Raw genomic sequence first — 18,396 nt, forward strand, 5'->3', positions numbered from 1 at the left:
CAAAATTCTCATTTAGCATTCAAAACTTTATATATTTAGAAAGTAAAATACAGTTGTGATGAGTGCCAAATGAAAATTTTAAAGTGCCAATAATAGTTCTCTTTAAAAATTCGTTTAAGATTAATAAGAAATTTTAAAATGGTGGAAATTGAAATGACGAGATTTTATTTTCTAGAATTTGTGAGTTTTATTGTTTGGTAAACCTAAAAGAACAATTGAATTGAATATAAAATTTGTTATTTTCAAACTCTTTTTTTTTTTGAGAAGAAAAAGTATAAATAAATAAATGAAGTTATTTTCAAACTCTCAATCATATAAATTGGAAAATGACACATACTTACATGGAATTTAAACTTGAAATTTGGAGGTCTCAAATTCCAAGTTTTTTTCCACGCGGAAATTCTAAATTTCTACATTTATGAATTAAAACAAGGGAATTGGTGTATGAAAATTTTTAAATTCTGATTTTATCCAAATTCCAAGTTTATTTCCTTTATCCAAACATAGTGTTAGAGTAAAACTCAAATTTTAGATTCTAAAATTACCCCAATATGCTACAACCCTTGGGGCAGGTACGAGTTTTAACCCAAAACTCATTTTTGACAAACTTAAGCTAGAATTCCCCTAGGTTTGTGGGTTGGTAGATCATACATGTGTATTTTTTTTTAGTTTTATATTTATAACGGTCCAAATTAAAAAATAATTGATTTTTTTTTATTTCATGGGGTTCATATTCTTTCATAGTGTTTCTCGAGTTTATACTAAAATGTTCATAAAATTAAATTAGGATAAACTACATAATTTTTTATTTAAAAAGTTACTTTAAGAAAAACTTTATCTTAAATTTATTCTTTAATAATATCAGGTTAAAAGTTTAAGTGAGAAGAGTTAGAGTAAAAAAATTGTTTCTGGGTTAAAATCTAAATTTTTAACTCTAAAAATTATCCTAAATTTATTTTTTAATAATCTCCGGTTAAAAGTTTAACAAAAAAAGATTGAAGTATAAAACATTGTCTTTTTGGGAGCATTTTTGCTTACCACATAACTAAGGTGTATGTTTACTATACATCTAATTATTTAGGGTAAATTACATAGTAGCCCCTCAGGTTTGAGGTCTATTTGCAATCTTATACAACATCTTTAAAACATTTCACTTTCATACCTCAAGTACTATTTTATTTCAATTTCATACAACCGTTACATTTTCCATCCATGGATCTGTTAAATGCTGACGTGGCTGCCACATATATGCCATGTGGCTGCCAAATATCTGCCACGTGGCAAATAAAATATTTTTTTTATTTTTTTAAAAAAAACCTGAAATTGAAAAAAAAAAAAAAAAAAAGGGACCGAACCCCTGCAACCCAGAAGAAGAAGGAGGAAGAAGAAGAAGAGAAGAAGAAAGAGGAGGAGGAGGAAGAAGAAGAAGAAGAAGAAGAAGAAAAAAATAGAAAGAAAGAAAGAAAGGGACCGAACCCAGAAGAAGAAGGATGAAGAAGAAGAAGAGAAGAAGAAAGAGGAGGAAGAAGAAGAAGAAGAAGAAGAAGAAGAAGAAAAAAAGAAAAAAAGAAAGGGACTGGACCCAGAAGATAAGAAGAAAGAGGAGGAAGAGAAGAAGAAAGAGGAGGAGGAGAAAGAAGAAGAAGAAAAAAAAAAAGAAAAAAAAGAAAAAAGAAAGGGACCGAACCTAGAAGAGAAGAAGAAAGAGGAGGAAGAGAAGAAGAAAGAGGAGGAGGAGGAAGAAGAAGAAGAAAAAAAAATGATCGAACCCTATAACCCAGAAGAAGAAGGAGGAAGAAGAAGAAGAAGAGGAGGAGGAGGAGGAGGAGGAGGAGGAGGAGGAGGAGGAGGAGGAGGAGGAGGAGGAAGAAGAAGAAGAAAAAAAAAAAAAAAAGGGACTGAACCCAAAATAAGAAGAAGGAAGAGAGAAAAAAAAGAAGAAGTGGTAGACAGGTTTTTTAAAAAAAAATTAAAAAATTATTTTATTTGCTACGTGACAAGACAAACATTTGGCAGCCACGTGGCATATATGTGGCAGCTACGTACGTTAGGATTTAACAGATCCATGGATGGAAAATGTAACGGTTGTATGAAATTGAAATAAAATAGTACTTGAGGTATGAAAGTGAAATGTTTTAAAAATGTTGTATAAGATTGCAATAGACCTCAAACCTGAGAGGCTACTATGTAATTTACCCAATTATTTACCATGTGTATTTTTTACCTAAGTCTAGTTACCTTTCACATTAAATGCTACTTTTATAATTTTGAAAAAATTTAACTAAGTTAAACAAAATGACGATTTGGTGTATCAGAATGTATGGTGAGTATACAATGTACTTTAGAGTGGTTAGCAAAACTGTTTTTATTTTTTATTTTTTATTTTTAAAAGGACAGTCCCATCCGATTTGGTAAATGCGTAAGTGGCAACACACGCAGGCGCAGCACGTGTAATTTCGTAGTTTTCATCTCTCGTTTGGGTTTGTTGCTGAAAACCCTAAACAGAGAGAAGAAGAAGAAGAAGAGAGATGGATTTGGACCAGTGGATCTCAAAGGTGAAGGAAGGACAGCATCTTCTGGAGGACGAGCTTCAACTCCTATGCGAATACGTCCGTATCTCTATCTCTTTCTTTCCTTTATCTACATTTCTACATCTAGGGTTTTTGCACATATCTAAGCCTGTTGGTCGCTGTTAAATTCAAATTGGTTTTTGTAATCGCTTTGTCTAATACGTTTGATTTCTCGATCAATTTGGGCATCCGATTTCTATGTAGCTTGTTCACTCAATTTTTGTTCACAAACGATCTTTGACTAACCGGTGATTGAGCTTGAGTAGCTAATAGACTGATGGGCTTCAAGATTCAATACATACCCCTTTGATTAAAAGTAGAAAGAAACCATCTTTCTCTTTCTTTTTTTTGGTTCCCCCCCTACTCACTGCCTGCATATGTTTAGGGTTGCCCTTGCATGTCACAGAGAGTATGTTACAGTTCATTACTCAATGCTTAACGTTATCAACACTCTTGATCATGCTCACCATAGTTTACTCAATCTTTTTTTTCATTACACGTCAATTACTTGATTGGCAAAAAGAACTGCTTTTGGCTACCGAATCCAAAACCTGAAATACCTAGTTTGGAAGTCTAGTGTTACTTGTGATATGCACTCAGTAGATAAAGTTGGTTTTTCAAAATTTTGTACGGGACTGTCTGCTACATAAATATGTGCAGCGGTTGGAGAGCGTATTACTTTTGTCCACATCCAGCAAAACCGTGAAGTTTCATTTGAGCCTGTCAATTCTGACTTCCCTCTCACGTCATGCGAGTCTCACCATATAACAGTGGGTCCCACACAATTGTCCTGAGAGGGAGGTAACTTATGACGGGCTCATACAATAATACACGTACATGTTAAGCTAGTTATTGAAAATGGTTAGCGCAATATTATTCTTCGAAGTGCCATGTAGAAACATTCCTGTGGCTGTGTAGGTTATTTACTTTGCTATTTTCTAATTGTCTATGTTTTTAGTTGGTGATGATGATCTGCTTATGGATTAATATAAATAGTCCCATGAGTAGTAGTTTCAGGTTTTCCTTATCTAGAGGAGTTTTGTAATTTTTGTTGCCCTTGTTTGTCATTGTAACTATCACAGGTAAAAGAGATTCTTATTGAGGAGTCCAATGTGCAACCTGTAAACAGTCCGGTCACTGTTTGTGGCGATATTCATGGCCAATTCCACGACCTAATGAAACTTTTCCAGACTGGAGGCCATGTACCAGAGACAAATTACATATTTATGGTATGATTTGTATTTTTTTTGTTATTAAATTTGATAAAATCTCTGCACGTCATCATAAAAATATTGTTTGGTTGTCTTCTGGTGGTGTTTAATATTCCTAGCTTGTTTGCAGGGCGATTTTGTTGATCGAGGATACAATAGCCTTGAAGTTTTCACTATCCTTTTGCTTCTTAAGGCGAGGTACAAATATTTTAGACTTTTGTTTGGAAGAATGTGTTTTAATAATGAGGTCTTTACTTTTCAAATTACTATTTGCAGCCATGCACGCTACTTAGCGTTTTGGTACTTGTGCACCATATAATTATGCCTTTGATGTGCATTGCAGCCCTATGATATGCCGTGTATGGTTTAGTTATCATTTGGGTCAGTACTAAATGGATGATATGCCGTGTATGGTTTAGTTATCATTTGGGTCAGTACTAAATGGATAATTTCAGTAATAAGAAAGAGTCTTGGAAGCTATCACTTACGGGATTATGTTTTATAAATTTAACCTGTAGAACGAATACAATTTGGAGTTTACAGTTGGGTTCATTGCACCAAGGTACCCACTCTGAAATGTTGGTCTGTTTCGTTATGAAAGGCTAAATTGTTGTATGCATTCTACCTTTTTAATTCTCTCTCTTTTCTGTTCTTTCTAATCTCTCCTCTCTCTCCTCTCTTCTCTCTTCTCTCTGGTTATCATCTTGCTTTTTTGGTGGGAGGAAGAAGCGTATAGGTCTGAGAAGATGTGCGGTGTGTTGTACTTTTATGCGCAAACGGAAGCAAATTCTAACAAAGTACCAATATTAACGTCGTAGGTGAAAGCTAAAACAAACAATCTCAAACTAACACGAGATTTACGTGGTTCGGCGTAAAGCCTACTCCACGGGCGAAGCACGGCAAGGAATTTCACTAAACAAACGGAGATTACAAAAGAGTGTTTAAACTCTCACAACCCAAATCCCACAAATTACAAACCCTAAACCAAATGAGTAGAGAACCCAAAACTAACGGAGGAGATTCTCCTAAATTGCTCTCTAACTTACAAACTCACAAATTGACTCTCACCAAATTGCCACACGAATGAGCCACACAAAATACACTAACCCTAAGGTCCTATTTATAGTGCATAGGACTTAGGTTACAATAGGAATCCTAATTGGAAATAAATCCAAATCTTAATCAAATAGGTAATTAACAAAATCTCTCCACCAAGGAAACTAACTAAGAAGTCAAAACCAAACCCAAATAGGACACCAAAACCAAATAGATATCACTTGGTGCGATGGCAAGTGCCTTCGCCCATGAGCGGTAGGTCTCGGGTTCGAGACTTGGGAGCAGCCTCTCCATAAATGGGGGTAAGGCTAGCCGACATTCACCTCTCCCAGACCCTGCGTAAAGCGGGAGCCTTGTGCACTGGGTACGACCTTATCCTAATTTTTAGCCAAAAACCCAACAATCTCCACCTCGGCGAGAAATTAGCAAACTTCCAAATTTGGGATACCAAAATACAAACGCAAACGTGCACCAAATTCTTTCGAAACTGATCTCCACCTAGACTCAAAAAATCCAAAAGTCTTCAAACTTGAAATTTCCTCCAACGCCTTCTCCAACAAATTCCATTATGGAAACTAACAAATACGAAACAAAATCCAAGCAAAAACTTGAACATACGAACAAAAAGTACGAATTGCACTCCACCCAAAGAGCTTGAGTACCAAGCTCACCTCTTCACATAACCCTTAGAGGAGTTCAGAACAACGATCTTCTGCTAAGTTTGCATCAACACTAGCAAAAGACTTATCAAACTTCTTTTTGCCCTTGAGTTTAGGGCAATCTACTTTCCAATGACCTTCCTTATAACAATAGCTACAAGTGTTCCTTCCAAGTTTGCTCCTTTCCTTATTCTTTCCTTGAACTACCAAAGCTCCATCTTGTGTGTTAGACACTTTATTCTTTAGCTCTTTAGAATTCAAAGCAACTTTAACATCTTCCAAACTAAGACTTTCTCTACCAAATAGTATGGTATCGACAAAGTGTTCATACGAAGGAGATAAAGAACACAACAGAGTTATCGCATAATCCTCATCACTAATTTGGTTGTCCACACTTTTCAAATCCATCATAAGTTTATTGAATTCATCAACATGCTTATGAATTGACATACCTTCATCCATACGAAGAGTATGCAAACTTTTCTTCAAATACAACCGTTTAGCAAGGGATTTGGTCACATACAAGCTCTCCAATTTTATCCACAACTCCAGTGTAAATTTGATGCTACCAACTTCACGCAAAACTTCATTCGATAAAGTCAGCAGGATTGCTCCAAGTGCCCGTTCCATAACGTCTTCTTTTTCTTCATCAGTCCACGAATCCGGCAAAGCCTTCACACCCATTAGCGTTTTCAAAAGCCCTTGTTGAACTAACAAAGCACGCATCTTCAATTGCCAAATACCAAAGTCATTGCCGTCGAACTTTTCATTATCAACTTTCACCGATGACACAGAAGGCTTCATAGTGACTGCCAAGCAAAGCCCAAGTCAAAACCTGGGCTTTGATACCACTTGTTGTACTTTTATGCGCAAACGGAAGCAAATTCTAACAAAGTACCAATATCAACGTCGTAGTTGAAAGCTAAAACAAACAATCTCAAACTAACACGAGATTTACGGGGTTCGGCGTAAAGCCTACTCCACGGGTGAAGCACGGCAAGGAGTTTCACTAAACAAACGGAGATTACAAAAGAGTGTTTAAACTCTCACAACCCAAATCCCACAAATTACAAACCCTAAACCAAACGAGTAGAGAACCCAAAACTAACGGAGAAGATTCTCCCAAATTGCTCACAAACTGACAAACTCACAAATTGACTCTCACCAAATTGCCACACTAATGAGCCACACAAAATACACTAACCCTAAGATCCTATTTATAGTGCATAGGACTTAGGTTACAATAGAAATCCTAATAGGAAATAAATCCAAATTCTAATCAAATAGGTAATTAACAAAATCTCTCCACCAAGGAAACTAACTAAGAAGTCAAAATCAAACCCAAATAGGACACCAAAACCAAATAGGTAACACAAACCTAATTTATTGCATCATCCTAATTTTGAGCCAAAAACCCAACACGGTGATGGCTGTTTTTTGGGTAATTTGGGGGGAGAAGAATAGAAGGATATTTGACAATGTGAGGGTGATGATGTGGATTAGTGGGGGGAGAGGGTTTGCTTCTAAACATCTGTATGGGTTTTGATCTCTTAAGAGTTTAGGGATGGATTTTCTTTTGCGTTACTTTTTTTTAGTTTTTTAAATCAGAATGCAGCTCTTTATTAATGGTTCCTGTTTCTTTGCTTATGTTTTTAGGTTCATGGTCCATTTCTTTTTAGATCTTTGTTTTCTTAAGAGTTTTGGAAGCGTACTTTTTACTGCTGTTTTGTTCTTATAAAAATTAGATAGTTTTAGGACTCGTTTGGATGTGCTTTTAAAATGACTGAAAGTGCTTTTAGAGAAAATATTTTTGGGTTCCAAAAGCACTTCAAGTGCTTTTTGCAAGAAGCACCAATTGTGTGCTTCTTCTAGGAAAAACACTTCCAGGATTTACTTGCATTTATATTAAGGATTGGTTCTAAAACATTTCCACCAAAAGCGCTTTCAATTATTTTAAAAGCACATCCAAACGAGCTCTTAATTATTATCTACATCAGGAGATGATGAATGGAATGCGAGATTGCTTTAACTTTCAACTTCTCTTTGTTGACAATCTCAAATTTTATGAGATGTTTAGGTTTTTCTTCTCGTAGCTAATGTAATCTTCTTTTACTTGTGGCTATAGATATCCAGCTAATATTACCCTTTTGCGTGGTAATCATGAGAGCAGGCAACTTACCCAGGTATGATATTATATAGATTGTATAGTGTTTGGAAGAGACAATTATTAACGATACCCTCTAGTGTTTTGTTGAATACCAAAATTGGGAGCAAGGGTTCCAATGCTGTTTTTATTTGTTTGCATTTTGTTCTTTTGAATATTATTGTGTTAAAGCTATTGGTGGCTGGAATGAAATTGCAGTTCAGTGTATTCAGAGGTACTTTAGAGCACTTTTTGTGCCGACCATACTCAAATATTGCAATGTAATAGACTTGTTGGTTTGGCATGTAATGGTTGCTTAATATAATGGAGTCGATTGCAAGAGTTGTGTGCTAAAGGTTGAGTTGATAAATGAATTGCATGAATCTGAGTAAGAAATCCCAGATATTAGTGTTTCCATTTTTCTTATTCCTAGAATATATAGGAGGTCCAGGTGCATATGTATAATTTAGATCCAAATGTTCAGTAGAGGGACCTGATTAGGAGGTTACTGCCATAGCAGCATTTATTTAACTGTCTGTGCATGGAGTTTTGTTGCTGGCATTGTCAGTTGAATCCTTATCAATTAAAGTTGATCTCTGCTAGGTATATGGCTTTTATGACGAATGCCAGAGGAAGTATGGAAATGCTAATGCCTGGCGGTATTGTACAGATGTTTTTGACTATCTGACACTATCGGCAATTATAGATGGAACTGTAACCTTCTCTCCCTCTCCCCTTCTCTCGTGTCTATGTATATATATGTATGTGTTAGTATGCATATATCTCTTATCTCTGTCTCTGTGCATATTCCTATTTGTAACTTTGATTGCGTACTTTTTGATGGCAAATATGTTTATGTGGTTTGTCTTCCCAGGTGTTATGTGTCCATGGTGGACTTTCTCCTGACATCCGAACAATTGATCAGGTAAACCGTAATTTTTTTTGTATTATTTTTGTTCATATTATATATATAAGCATTTATGTTTTTCATGCGTGTTGCTACAGCTGAAATTCTGCAATTTCTTAGATTGTGTAGTTATGCGTTTTAACTGTTAAATGATTGAAAGCAGCAGTGACTCCATAAGTGTTGGATTCTGGATCACTGGGTTCATGCTTTACCATGTGAACTACATGTCTATGACCTTGCTTTCAAAGAAGTTCTGTTTATTTTTGGTTTTCCATTTGTATGAATCATCATCATCATCACTGTACATACCTTTTCGTTTAACAGATACGGGTCATTGAGCGAAATTGTGAAATTCCACATGAGGGGCCATTTTGTGATCTCATGTGGAGCGATCCTGAAGATATTGAAACATGGGCAGTAAGTCCGCGTGGAGCAGGTTGGCTGTTTGGATCCAGAGTCACTTCTGAGGTATTAAGATCTTACTAATTAACTAGGATTCTCCCTGCTTGCTCTCTCTCTTTCTCTCTCTCTCTCTCGCACACGCTCGTGCGCACGCACACACATCACACACATCACACACATACTAAAGCTTAAGAATTTTGTTTTCTGCAGTTCAACCACATAAACAATCTAGATCTGGTTTGTCGAGCACACCAACTTGTTCAAGAAGGTCTTAAGTACATGTTTCAAGATAAAGGCCTTGTAACTGTGAGATTCCAAACCTCTTTTGTTGATTTTTTTTTTTCGTAATATTGTAGAAGTTTTATTGAATAGTTGGGTTGTTGAATTTTGCAGGTCTGGTCTGCACCTAATTACTGTTATCGCTGTGGGAATGTGGCTTCTATCTTGAGTTTTAATGACAATATGGTAAAGATTACTGGCTTGCCTACAGCCTTTTTCTTAATGGAAACTTTTAGATTCAGACTTTTATGATATGTGTACTTAGGATATCTTTCCGTCACCTTCACAGCTTCACTGTATACATCACATAATTAAATTGATTATTTCTAGTGTCTGAAACACTTGGTTCTTAGAGACTTTCCAACATCCAAGAGCTGACATTTGCCATTTTCTAGAATCTCTCAACTTTTAGACTTTGAACATATAAACTTTTGAAGTAGCTATACTTGGCCCGGGATATCAATGCCTAATTTGGCGAGGTTATAAACTCACAGTCAAACATATTTATAAGATATGTCCAACTTCTAAAAGTAAAAATAAAAATTCCATATTCATGTTATCCTGGCATGAAAATAACTCTAAGCCATGCACCATGCTGCTTTTTGTTTTGGTGACCGAGAGGAGTGAAGATCAGTTTTTAATATCAAATATTCAGCTAGAAACTAAGGGCATGTTAGTTTTGAGGGCTTACTTTATAGACATTTATTGCATATTGTATTAGTTGTGCTACATGGCTCTCTTCATTTTGGTCTCAAGAGTTTTTCGCTTCTTGATTATTTGTAATATTTGTTGGACAGTGGAATCAGTAAGTAGGGATGGGCATTGGGCCAAAAAATGGTCTATAACCCACGAACTAAAGGACAAATAATGGTCCATAACCCATGAAAACCCATTTACCAACATAATGGGTCTATCCATGTCTAATTGCTGCTGCGTGCACCTGAAAATAACGGTTTTTAGTATGTTTTTTTTACATCAAGTAGAATTTATGGCTGGACATGAATTTAAAACCATTGCGTTCACGATGGTTGGTGTTCTGTCGTTTGAAACAGGAGAGAGAGGTGAAGTTCTTCACTGAAACAGAGGAGAACAACCAGATGAGAGGACCGAGGACAGGAGTACCTTATTTCTTATGATCTTTTGGAGTGATTACCTGCATCATTTGTATAATCATTTTAAGTCTTGGTATAGGTGTTGAGAGTACTGGAACAGAGAAGAATCTTGAATACGTCGGTCAGTTGCTTTGGGGTGGATCTCCTTTCTGCTTGACTGTAGGTTTTCCATCTGGTCTGTCTGGTAGCCACACTATTTTACATTCTTGGGTTGTGTATTACTTATTAGGTTGCTAATTGTTATTCAATTCTTAATCCATGCCCGATACATTTCGTTATGTTTCTTGTCTGCCCTGTTTTGCAATTCATGTCTAATGTATTATGCAGAAATGCGCAAATTACAACTAGCTTTTTGTTATTTAATATTTATGATGCCTATGTATGTCCCATTTCAATTCGCATCTTACATTTATTCTTGACGTGAATTTCTTCTGGAGGATGAAGTAATCTTTTAATAAATAATTCTCTAGCGGCTACATTTTACGAATACATTTTTGTTCCTAGGAATGGATACACATTTTAACCGTTATGTTTGACGAATGAAAATTCACATTCGACAGTTTTGTTCACTTTTGAGCTCTGCTCTTGAAATGATATAAATAATCTGCCAAATTAAGAGGCGGTTGATAATTATTTTGTTTTTAAATTTTTGGTAATTACTTTTAGGTTTGAAAAAAAATGAAAATGAAAGTTCAAAGAGTGAAATTTTGAGAAAGTAGTTTTTTTTTTATTAAAATTAAAATTTGTTATTAAATAAATTTTTAGTTTAAAAACAAAAAAAAATGGATTAGATTTTTTTTCGTATGAAAATTAAGGGTCATCCAGCTTAATGTAAACTCAACGAGGACGTGAACCTCTCCAATGAACAACATTTAAAAATGAAGATAAATGGACTACTTTAAAAATGAAATGCTCTAATCACCAAATCAATCAATTGAAGAAGTGACGAATTTAGGGCCCCGCTATCTCTCTCTCTTTCTTTCCTTTTCTTTTCGCAAATTCAGTATGGGCTGAAAAAACAAACTAGACAAATCAAAAGCCTATTTTGGGATGCTGTTATTTTGATCCAAAAACCTATTTTGGTTTCGCACTAGCTCTACAATCTCATTATTGACTGTAAAGAAGTCATCGAAAAAAATTAAAAATGCGAAGTCACACATATCTATAGAGAAAAGTATACCTCAACTGATCACATGGTTGACTTGGGTCATGGTCTATCCCTTGGTCTTCATGTTTTTGTTTCTCCTCCTACCACTACTTCTTGCCTAGCTTTTTTGTTTTACTTGCCAGGCTTTGCCCTCCTCTGAACAAAAAAAACAAAAAAAACAACAACAAAAAAAAATTGCAAATTCAATGTCTGCATTATTATATCATTTTTTTGTGAGTTTATGAGAATTTATGAAATATTGGGCAGAAGTAGATAATAATTAGTTTACTAAAAAGGTGTGAAAAAAAAAAAAAAAAAATCTTCGTCGAGAAAAATATATATAGGAAAGATGGGAATGGTAATGAGAATGCATAAGCAGTGGCAGTGGCGCAGAGGGAACCTACTTCCGCTTGTCTACCTTCCAGTAGTCGTATTGTCGTCATTTGGTGGTGGCGCCGGTTCCTCTCTAGGTTTCTCCGTCCGAGCGTCCACGTCATCAGAACCCACATCAAGAGTGAGGATGAGTGAGAGTGAGATGCAGCGGCCTCCGGTGGCGAAGAAGGTGGAGCATAAGATGGAGATGTTCGGCGACGTCCGAGTGGACAACTACTATTGGCTCCGCGACGACTCTCGCTCCGACCCCCAAGTCCTCTCTTACCTTCAACAAGAAAACGATTATACTCAATTCCTCATGTCTGGTATCAACTAAACTAGTATTGCATTGCTTACCTTTCCCCATCGCATCCAGCATTTTTCCTTCTTTATTCGATTATTTTCAATTTTTGATTTGATCTTCAATTCATTCAGCAGCACACCTTTAAACCTAACTAGCAGATGCAATTTGTTGTTTCTTCTCTAATTGCTTGTTTCTCAACTATAACTACAATTCTCCATTTTAATTTAAAATTTAATTGGCTTACATTAGGAAATAAGAAATTCGAAGATCAACTCTACTCTGAGATTAGGGGGAGGATCAAGGAGGATGATATATCTGCACCTGAACGAAAAGGCCCCTACTATTACTATCAAAGGACTCTCAACGGTATGGAGTACGTTCAGCATTGTCGCCGCTTAATACCCAAAACCAGCAGCGAGGGTGATGCGGACCTCCCAGTATCTGTGTATGATACAATGCCCACCGGACCTGATGCTCCTCCGGAGCATGTAATCTTCGATGAGAATGTTATGGCTAAAAATCATGCCTATTATAGCATTGCTGCTTTTAAGGTATCTACCTAATCCAATATTACAACAACATGACAATGCGTTTATATGATGACGATCTCAATACAGTTTATGGAGTGTTTTCATGTTCATTTCTTAATCCTTCTTCAGGTTAGTCCAAACAACAATTTGGTGGCATATGCAGAAGACACCAAAGGAAATGAAATCTATACAGTTTATGTCATTGATGCCGAGACAGGTGCTCCTGTGGGTCTGCCTCTTGTTGGTACGACATCCTATCTTGAATGGGCCGGCAACGAGGCTTTAGTTTACATTACAATGGACGAGACCCTCCGCCCTGACAAGGTTTGATACTGCTGCTTTAAGCCCTCTGTTTCCTCATCTCATGCTATGTTTCACACACATACTTCACTTGCTTTTTCAATTGTTCTGCAACATAATTGTGGGTAGATTTTTGAGGTGTCATTACTCAAGGACTGGCGTGCCTGATAAAATATTTAGCCAATTTCTGAATTTTGAAATTTTTTCATGTTTCGGTGAAATTTAGAACTAAGCAACTTACCCCAGTTGTGTACATCCTATCTGGGAGGCTTGCCTGCCGTGTTTACTTGTTATAATTTACATTGATATTTTGTTTCAATATTGTCTCCTATGACCACATTCCCATGCTTTTCCATGAGAATTCATTTTATGACATTGTTTATCTTGATAAGTGCTGAATATAACGTTGGATATATCCTCCTATATCTCTGTAGAATTCGATTCTGTTTTCTTGTTGGTTGTCTTGCTGCAGATGCAGTGAGCCAAGAGGTTATACCTTGAACCCTGTCTGGCTCACAGCCTCACGGAGAAAAAAATAGTGCATACATTCTGTTCCATTGTTTATTTTTGTGAGTAAACTGCTTAATCTGACATCTTGCTTTCTTTTTAATAGGCATGGTTACATAAGTTGGGGACAGAACAGTCAAGTGACTCCTGCCTCTATCACGAACTGGATGATATGTTTTCAATTGATCTTCAAGCTTCTGAGAGCAAAAAGTTCTTGTTTGTTGCATCCGAAAGTAAAACTACAAGATTCAACTTTTACCTTGATAATTCAAAGCCTGAAGATGGGCTTATGGTTCTGACACCTCGCCTAGATGGCATTGATACATTTGTTAGCCATCGAGGAAATCATTTTTTTATAAAGAGGAGGAGCAACCAGTTTTTTAATTCTGAAGTAATTGCTTGTCCATTGGAAAATACATCTGAAACTACAGTTCTTCTTCCACACAGGGAAAGGTGATAACTAAATTTTTATATCCTTACTCCGCATGCAGGACCTTAATAATGTTCATGAATGGACTTGTCTTTTTTAATTTTTAAAAACATGCAACCACGTGATTTATGTTTTATCAATATTACGTCTAATTTTCCCCGTTGAAATTAAGTATATAGATAATTAAAAAATTATATATCGACATGTGATTTGCAGTGCATTTTCCAGAAATGAAACTGGAAATTTTCCTTGAGCCATTCACTAGCTTTTTGTTTTTCTCACATATGCGCTGTTTTAACTGTGAATAAGAGAGATGTGACAATGGAATGAGTTAGATGTGTTGTTCACTACTCCATGCCACCTGGTCCAATTGTTGCGTATGGATTTGCGTACTTTTCTATAACTTTTTCTCAGGGCCTGATATTTTTTACCTTTACTATTCTTAGCAGGCATGTTTTCCTTGATAGTTAGGCATACTAATTTAGAAATTTCTTCAGTGTGAAAATTCAGGATATACATCTTTTTAGTGATCACCTTGTTGTATATGAACGTGAAGAGGGTCTACCAAAAGTCACTATCTATCAACTTCCAGATGTTGGACAACCACTTAAAACCCTTCATGGTGGTCAAGCTGTTAAATTTTTGGATCCCACATACTCTGTGGATCCATCAGAATCAGAATTTTCTTCCTGCATCTTACGATTTTCTTATAGCTCCATGAAAACACCTCCCTCTGTGTATGATTATGATATGAAGACAGGTGTTTCTGTTTTGAAGAAGATTGAAACGGTAAGTCGTATTTATTATTACTTCAAATACTAAATTTTAGGAGCCTAACCCTTTGTATACTTGTCTTTTTAACTCTCTTTTCATGTACATGTTTATTGTTGCAATAGTAATGATTTATTTTTTACTTTTTTGAAAGTAAGCTTTGCGTTTATTCCATTTACTATCTCTACCTGGCCTTGGGTTCCTGTGTATGTGTATTTGTGATAGGTGGTGTTGTCATTTATGTTTCTCAGGTTTTGGGAGGTTTTGAAGCATCAGATTATGTTACAGAAAGGAAATGGGCTAGTGCTCCAGATGGTACTCAGATTCCAATATCAATTGTTTATAGGAAGGATATTGTAAAACTTGATGGATCTGATCCATTGCTACTCTATGGCTATGGCTCTTATGAGGTAACAGAAGAATTCGTATGCAAGTTTTTTTTTTGTATTTTCTTTTTCACTGACATTGTAATCGTCGTGTGATTACACTGAAAAGCTTATTTCTTGTAGAAAATTTTGCGAGATGCTTTGAATTGGACAATTAGAAAGTACAGCACTGAAATCTGAAGCCCTTAAAAATATATGACCAGATCCATTTTTAAACATGTAGCCATCACAAAAGAAACTTTTGTGCTTTTGATACGTTACTGCTCTGCGGATATTCCTTTTCCAATATCTGAATCAATTGACATCTTAAGAAAGTTTTCTTGTTATTACCTTATAGGTTGTCTGTTTAATGCATTATGTATCATCCAGTTGGATTAGTAATTAAAATATAGAATTTTGTTTCTGGCCTATGATGGCTAATTCTAATCACAATTTGGTAAAATTGTTCAAGTATGTTGGACATTGTCAGTGGCCCTCACAATTGAAAATACTGCAGGAGGCAATATCCTTTTAGCCATTTGGAAGAGGGCTTATTTTGTTCGTTTCTTGTTTTCATTTCTCTCTCAGTGACTCAGGAGTTTTATTATGTCAATAGGTCTGTATAGATGCCAGCTTTAAAGCTTCAAGGCTCTCTTTGCTGGATAGGGGTTTTATATATGCTATAGCTCATATTCGTGGGGGTGGTGAAATGGGGAGGCAGTGGTACGAGAATGGAAAGTTGCTGAAGAAGAAAAATACTTTTACAGATTTTATTGCTTGTGCTGAGTATTTGATAGAAAAGAAATATTGCTACAAAGAAAGATTATGCATTGATGGAAGGAGTGCAGGTGGATTGCTTATTGGTGCTGTTCTTAATATGAGGCCTGATTTGTTCAAGGCTGCTGTTGCTGGAGTGCCTTTTGTTGATGTTCTGACTACAATGCTTGACCCAACTATCCCCCTTACAACTTCAGAGTGGGAGGTATTTTTCTTTCCTCATCAGATCCTGACCCTGAAAATTTTAACAGGATGAATCAAATACATGTGATAAACATCTAGTTTTATTGACATCATTCTAGACATCGGCAATTTAATCGTCACATCTTGGGTATTTACTATTTTTCACTGTGGTGGATAATAATTTAATCATCACATAATTTTTTTTTTGGTCTGAATTATCACATCATTCTAGGCATCTCACAAAACCAAGTGTAGTGGCATTCTAGGATTCACGTAGTGAGATAAGCCTGGGTTGTTATATTCTAGACATCTCCAAAAAAAAATTCCAACACCAGTTTACTGATATTGCCATTTTCTTTTTTCCATTGTATAAGTTCTGGGGTTCTTTGCTTGAAATTTCTTTATACATTTGTTGGTTTTACAGATCTACCTAGTTATATCCGTTTTCCCCGTCTTTACGATCTTAATTTACTTTTGGCGACTGCAGTCAGGTTGCTGCTATATTTTCCCAAGGTGTGGGTTTAGACACCAACTACATTCACTGATATAATTTTATTTTTGCAGGAATGGGGTGACCCACGTAAAGAGGAGTTCTACTTTTACATGAAGTCATATTCCCCTGTTGATAACGTGAGATGACAATATAACCTATGCTGTACTACTTTAATCAGTATATTTATAACAATTAAGCTAGAATAACCATAAGTTGGCATCATTTTGGTCATCACTTCTTTCCTACCCATCCAAACAACAAAAATGAATATGCAACTTAAATCATGTATTTTCTCTTTAATTCTGCCCTAGCTAAAATCCCAAACGCATTACTAGGTCATGAATTGTAGTACATTCCAAAACATTTTGTTTACTCTAATAATCTATATTTGGCATTATTTTATACAGGTTAAGGCTCAAAATTATCCGAACATTCTTGTTACTGCTGGTCTAAATGGTAGGCATAATATCATAACACTTTTGCTTCCGCAATTTCAATATCTGCATTATCGATTTAAATAATAGGAAGGATACAAATTGTACTTTCATATCCAATAGATGTATTCTTCACCTAATATCATATATGACGTATTATTTCTCCAATTGAAACACTGGTTTTTTGCAACAGATCCACGGGTTATGTACTCAGAACCTGCTAAATTTGTGGCAAATCTAAGGGATAAGAAGACTGATAAAAACATCATTATGTTTAAATGTGAACTTGGTGCTGGGCATTTTTCAAAGTCAGGGAGGTAATATTATTTCTGTTATTATGCGTAAAGCTATTCACTTGTGCTGGAATTTTTAAGTTTTTATTTATTTAAAATCTCACCTCACCCCAAGAATTGAAGAATATCATCCATGAAAATAACCTCCTTAAAAAATAAAACGGTGAGGGATTAGTAATAGCGCTTTATGTAAAGTGAGACTCCTTCAAGGCTATTGTAAAGAGAAACTCCCAAATATTTCTAGGAGTAACAAGAGCTTGAACATCACAACCCTTTTACCCAATCTGGAACTAAGTTCAGATACCTTCTCACACGTGTTCATGGTTCGTATGGTCAAACTCTTATTATTAACTACGTTCTTCTTAAGGTTCTCTGTTGCCAACTAATCAAACATTCCATGTCTATGTAGCTTAAGCTTTTAAACTTATATTGGATTCGACTAATTTGTATAAACCTTTAGGTCCCTACCCTTTTACTTGTGTGCATTGCTTTGCCGTGTGGGGTGTAAATGTTTCTGAACATTTTGAATGATTCATGTTTTTCCCAAGGAAATTGTTTCTGAAACAGAGTCTGAGTCTGTTTTTCACCGTAAATAGAGTTTTATATAGATAGACAGAAAAACTTTATTGCCTTTGAGATATAGTTGAAGTCTGAAATATTTCCATATACTATCTGTAATGAAGTAATAATTCTTGTTTGGCGCAGGTTTGAGAAGCTTCAAGAAGATGCCTTCATATATACCTTCATAATGAAGACTCTAGATATGGTTCCTGCCGGAGGGTCCGGGGGGAATTAAATACACTGCTTCAGGTAGGATGTGGTGCGACTCCGCTGTGTTACCTGGTATATCATTCACATGAAAAACGATATCAGCAACACCTTTTCTTTTTCCTGGGTTTGTAATATCAGCAACGCCCCTTTGCAGTTTTCTGTTGAATATGACATTGTTAAACAGGAATAATAACTAAACCATTGCGTGTGCGTGCATAATGTACGAGTCATTTTACGGGGAAATTCTAAATGCCAAACCAACAAGACGAGCAAACCACTTTCAAAATGTTGAGAGGCTTTTTCTTTGTTTTTGTTTTTATTATTATATAGTAAGACTTGCCCCTGAAATATACAAATGAATAGGTTTTCTTGTTTACCAT

General features: G+C 35.8%; 2 protein-coding genes across 3 annotated transcripts; both read left to right on the forward strand.

Moving 5' to 3' along the window:
- Nucleotides 1-2,416: 2,416 nt before the first annotated feature.
- On the forward strand, nt 2,417-10,617 carry LOC126608346 (phytochrome-associated serine/threonine-protein phosphatase). Of its 2 annotated transcripts, XM_050276216.1 has the most exons (10): nt 2,420-2,609; nt 3,653-3,799; nt 3,912-3,979; nt 7,622-7,679; nt 8,243-8,353; nt 8,514-8,564; nt 8,871-9,014; nt 9,159-9,254; nt 9,342-9,413; nt 10,280-10,617. In XM_050276216.1, exons 1-10 carry the CDS (start codon nt 2,529-2,531, stop codon nt 10,361-10,363), a joined length of 912 nt encoding a protein of 303 aa, XP_050132173.1. In that variant the 5' UTR covers nt 2,420-2,528; the 3' UTR covers nt 10,364-10,617. The 2 variants fall into 2 exon arrangements, with proteins under 2 accessions (XP_050132174.1, XP_050132173.1); XM_050276217.1 differs by lacking the exon at nt 8,243-8,353 and having other exon boundaries at nt 2,417-2,609.
- A 1,033-nt stretch (nt 10,618-11,650) lies between these two features.
- LOC126608342 (uncharacterized) lies at nt 11,651-18,235 on the forward strand. The gene is made up of 11 exons (XM_050276211.1): nt 11,651-12,184; nt 12,412-12,713; nt 12,822-13,016; nt 13,606-13,952; nt 14,427-14,718; nt 14,952-15,110; nt 15,682-16,047; nt 16,590-16,655; nt 16,926-16,974; nt 17,146-17,269; nt 17,951-18,235. The coding sequence occupies exons 1-11, from the start codon at nt 11,836-11,838 to the stop codon at nt 18,039-18,041; spliced, it is 2,340 nt and encodes a 779-aa protein (XP_050132168.1). The 5' UTR covers nt 11,651-11,835; the 3' UTR covers nt 18,042-18,235.
- Nucleotides 18,236-18,396: the final 161 nt, after the last annotated feature.

The sequence above is a fragment of the Malus sylvestris genome, chromosome 16, assembly GCF_916048215.2.
Source record: "Malus sylvestris chromosome 16, drMalSylv7.2, whole genome shotgun sequence".
Classification (NCBI taxonomy): Eukaryota; Viridiplantae; Streptophyta; class Magnoliopsida; order Rosales; family Rosaceae; genus Malus; species Malus sylvestris.

Excerpts from the sequence above, each read along its gene's own strand:
- LOC126608342 (XM_050276211.1), top strand. The coding sequence starts at position 11,836 with ATGGGAATGGTAATGAGAATGCATAAGCAGTGGCAGTGGCGCAGAGGG. Across the intron at positions 12,714-12,821 it reads ATAGCATTGCTGCTTTTAAG|GTTAGTCCAAACAACAATTT; the intron begins GTATCTACCTAA and ends ATCCTTCTTCAG. Across the intron at positions 16,656-16,925 it reads CATATTCCCCTGTTGATAAC|GTTAAGGCTCAAAATTATCC; the intron begins GTGAGATGACAA and ends TATTTTATACAG.
- LOC126608346 (XM_050276216.1), top strand. The coding sequence starts at position 2,529 with ATGGATTTGGACCAGTGGATCTCAAAGGTGAAGGAAGGACAGCATCTT. Across the intron at positions 7,680-8,242 it reads AGAGCAGGCAACTTACCCAG|GTATATGGCTTTTATGACGA; the intron begins GTATGATATTAT and ends GATCTCTGCTAG. Across the intron at positions 9,414-10,279 it reads TGAGTTTTAATGACAATATG|GAGAGAGAGGTGAAGTTCTT; the intron begins GTAAAGATTACT and ends CGTTTGAAACAG.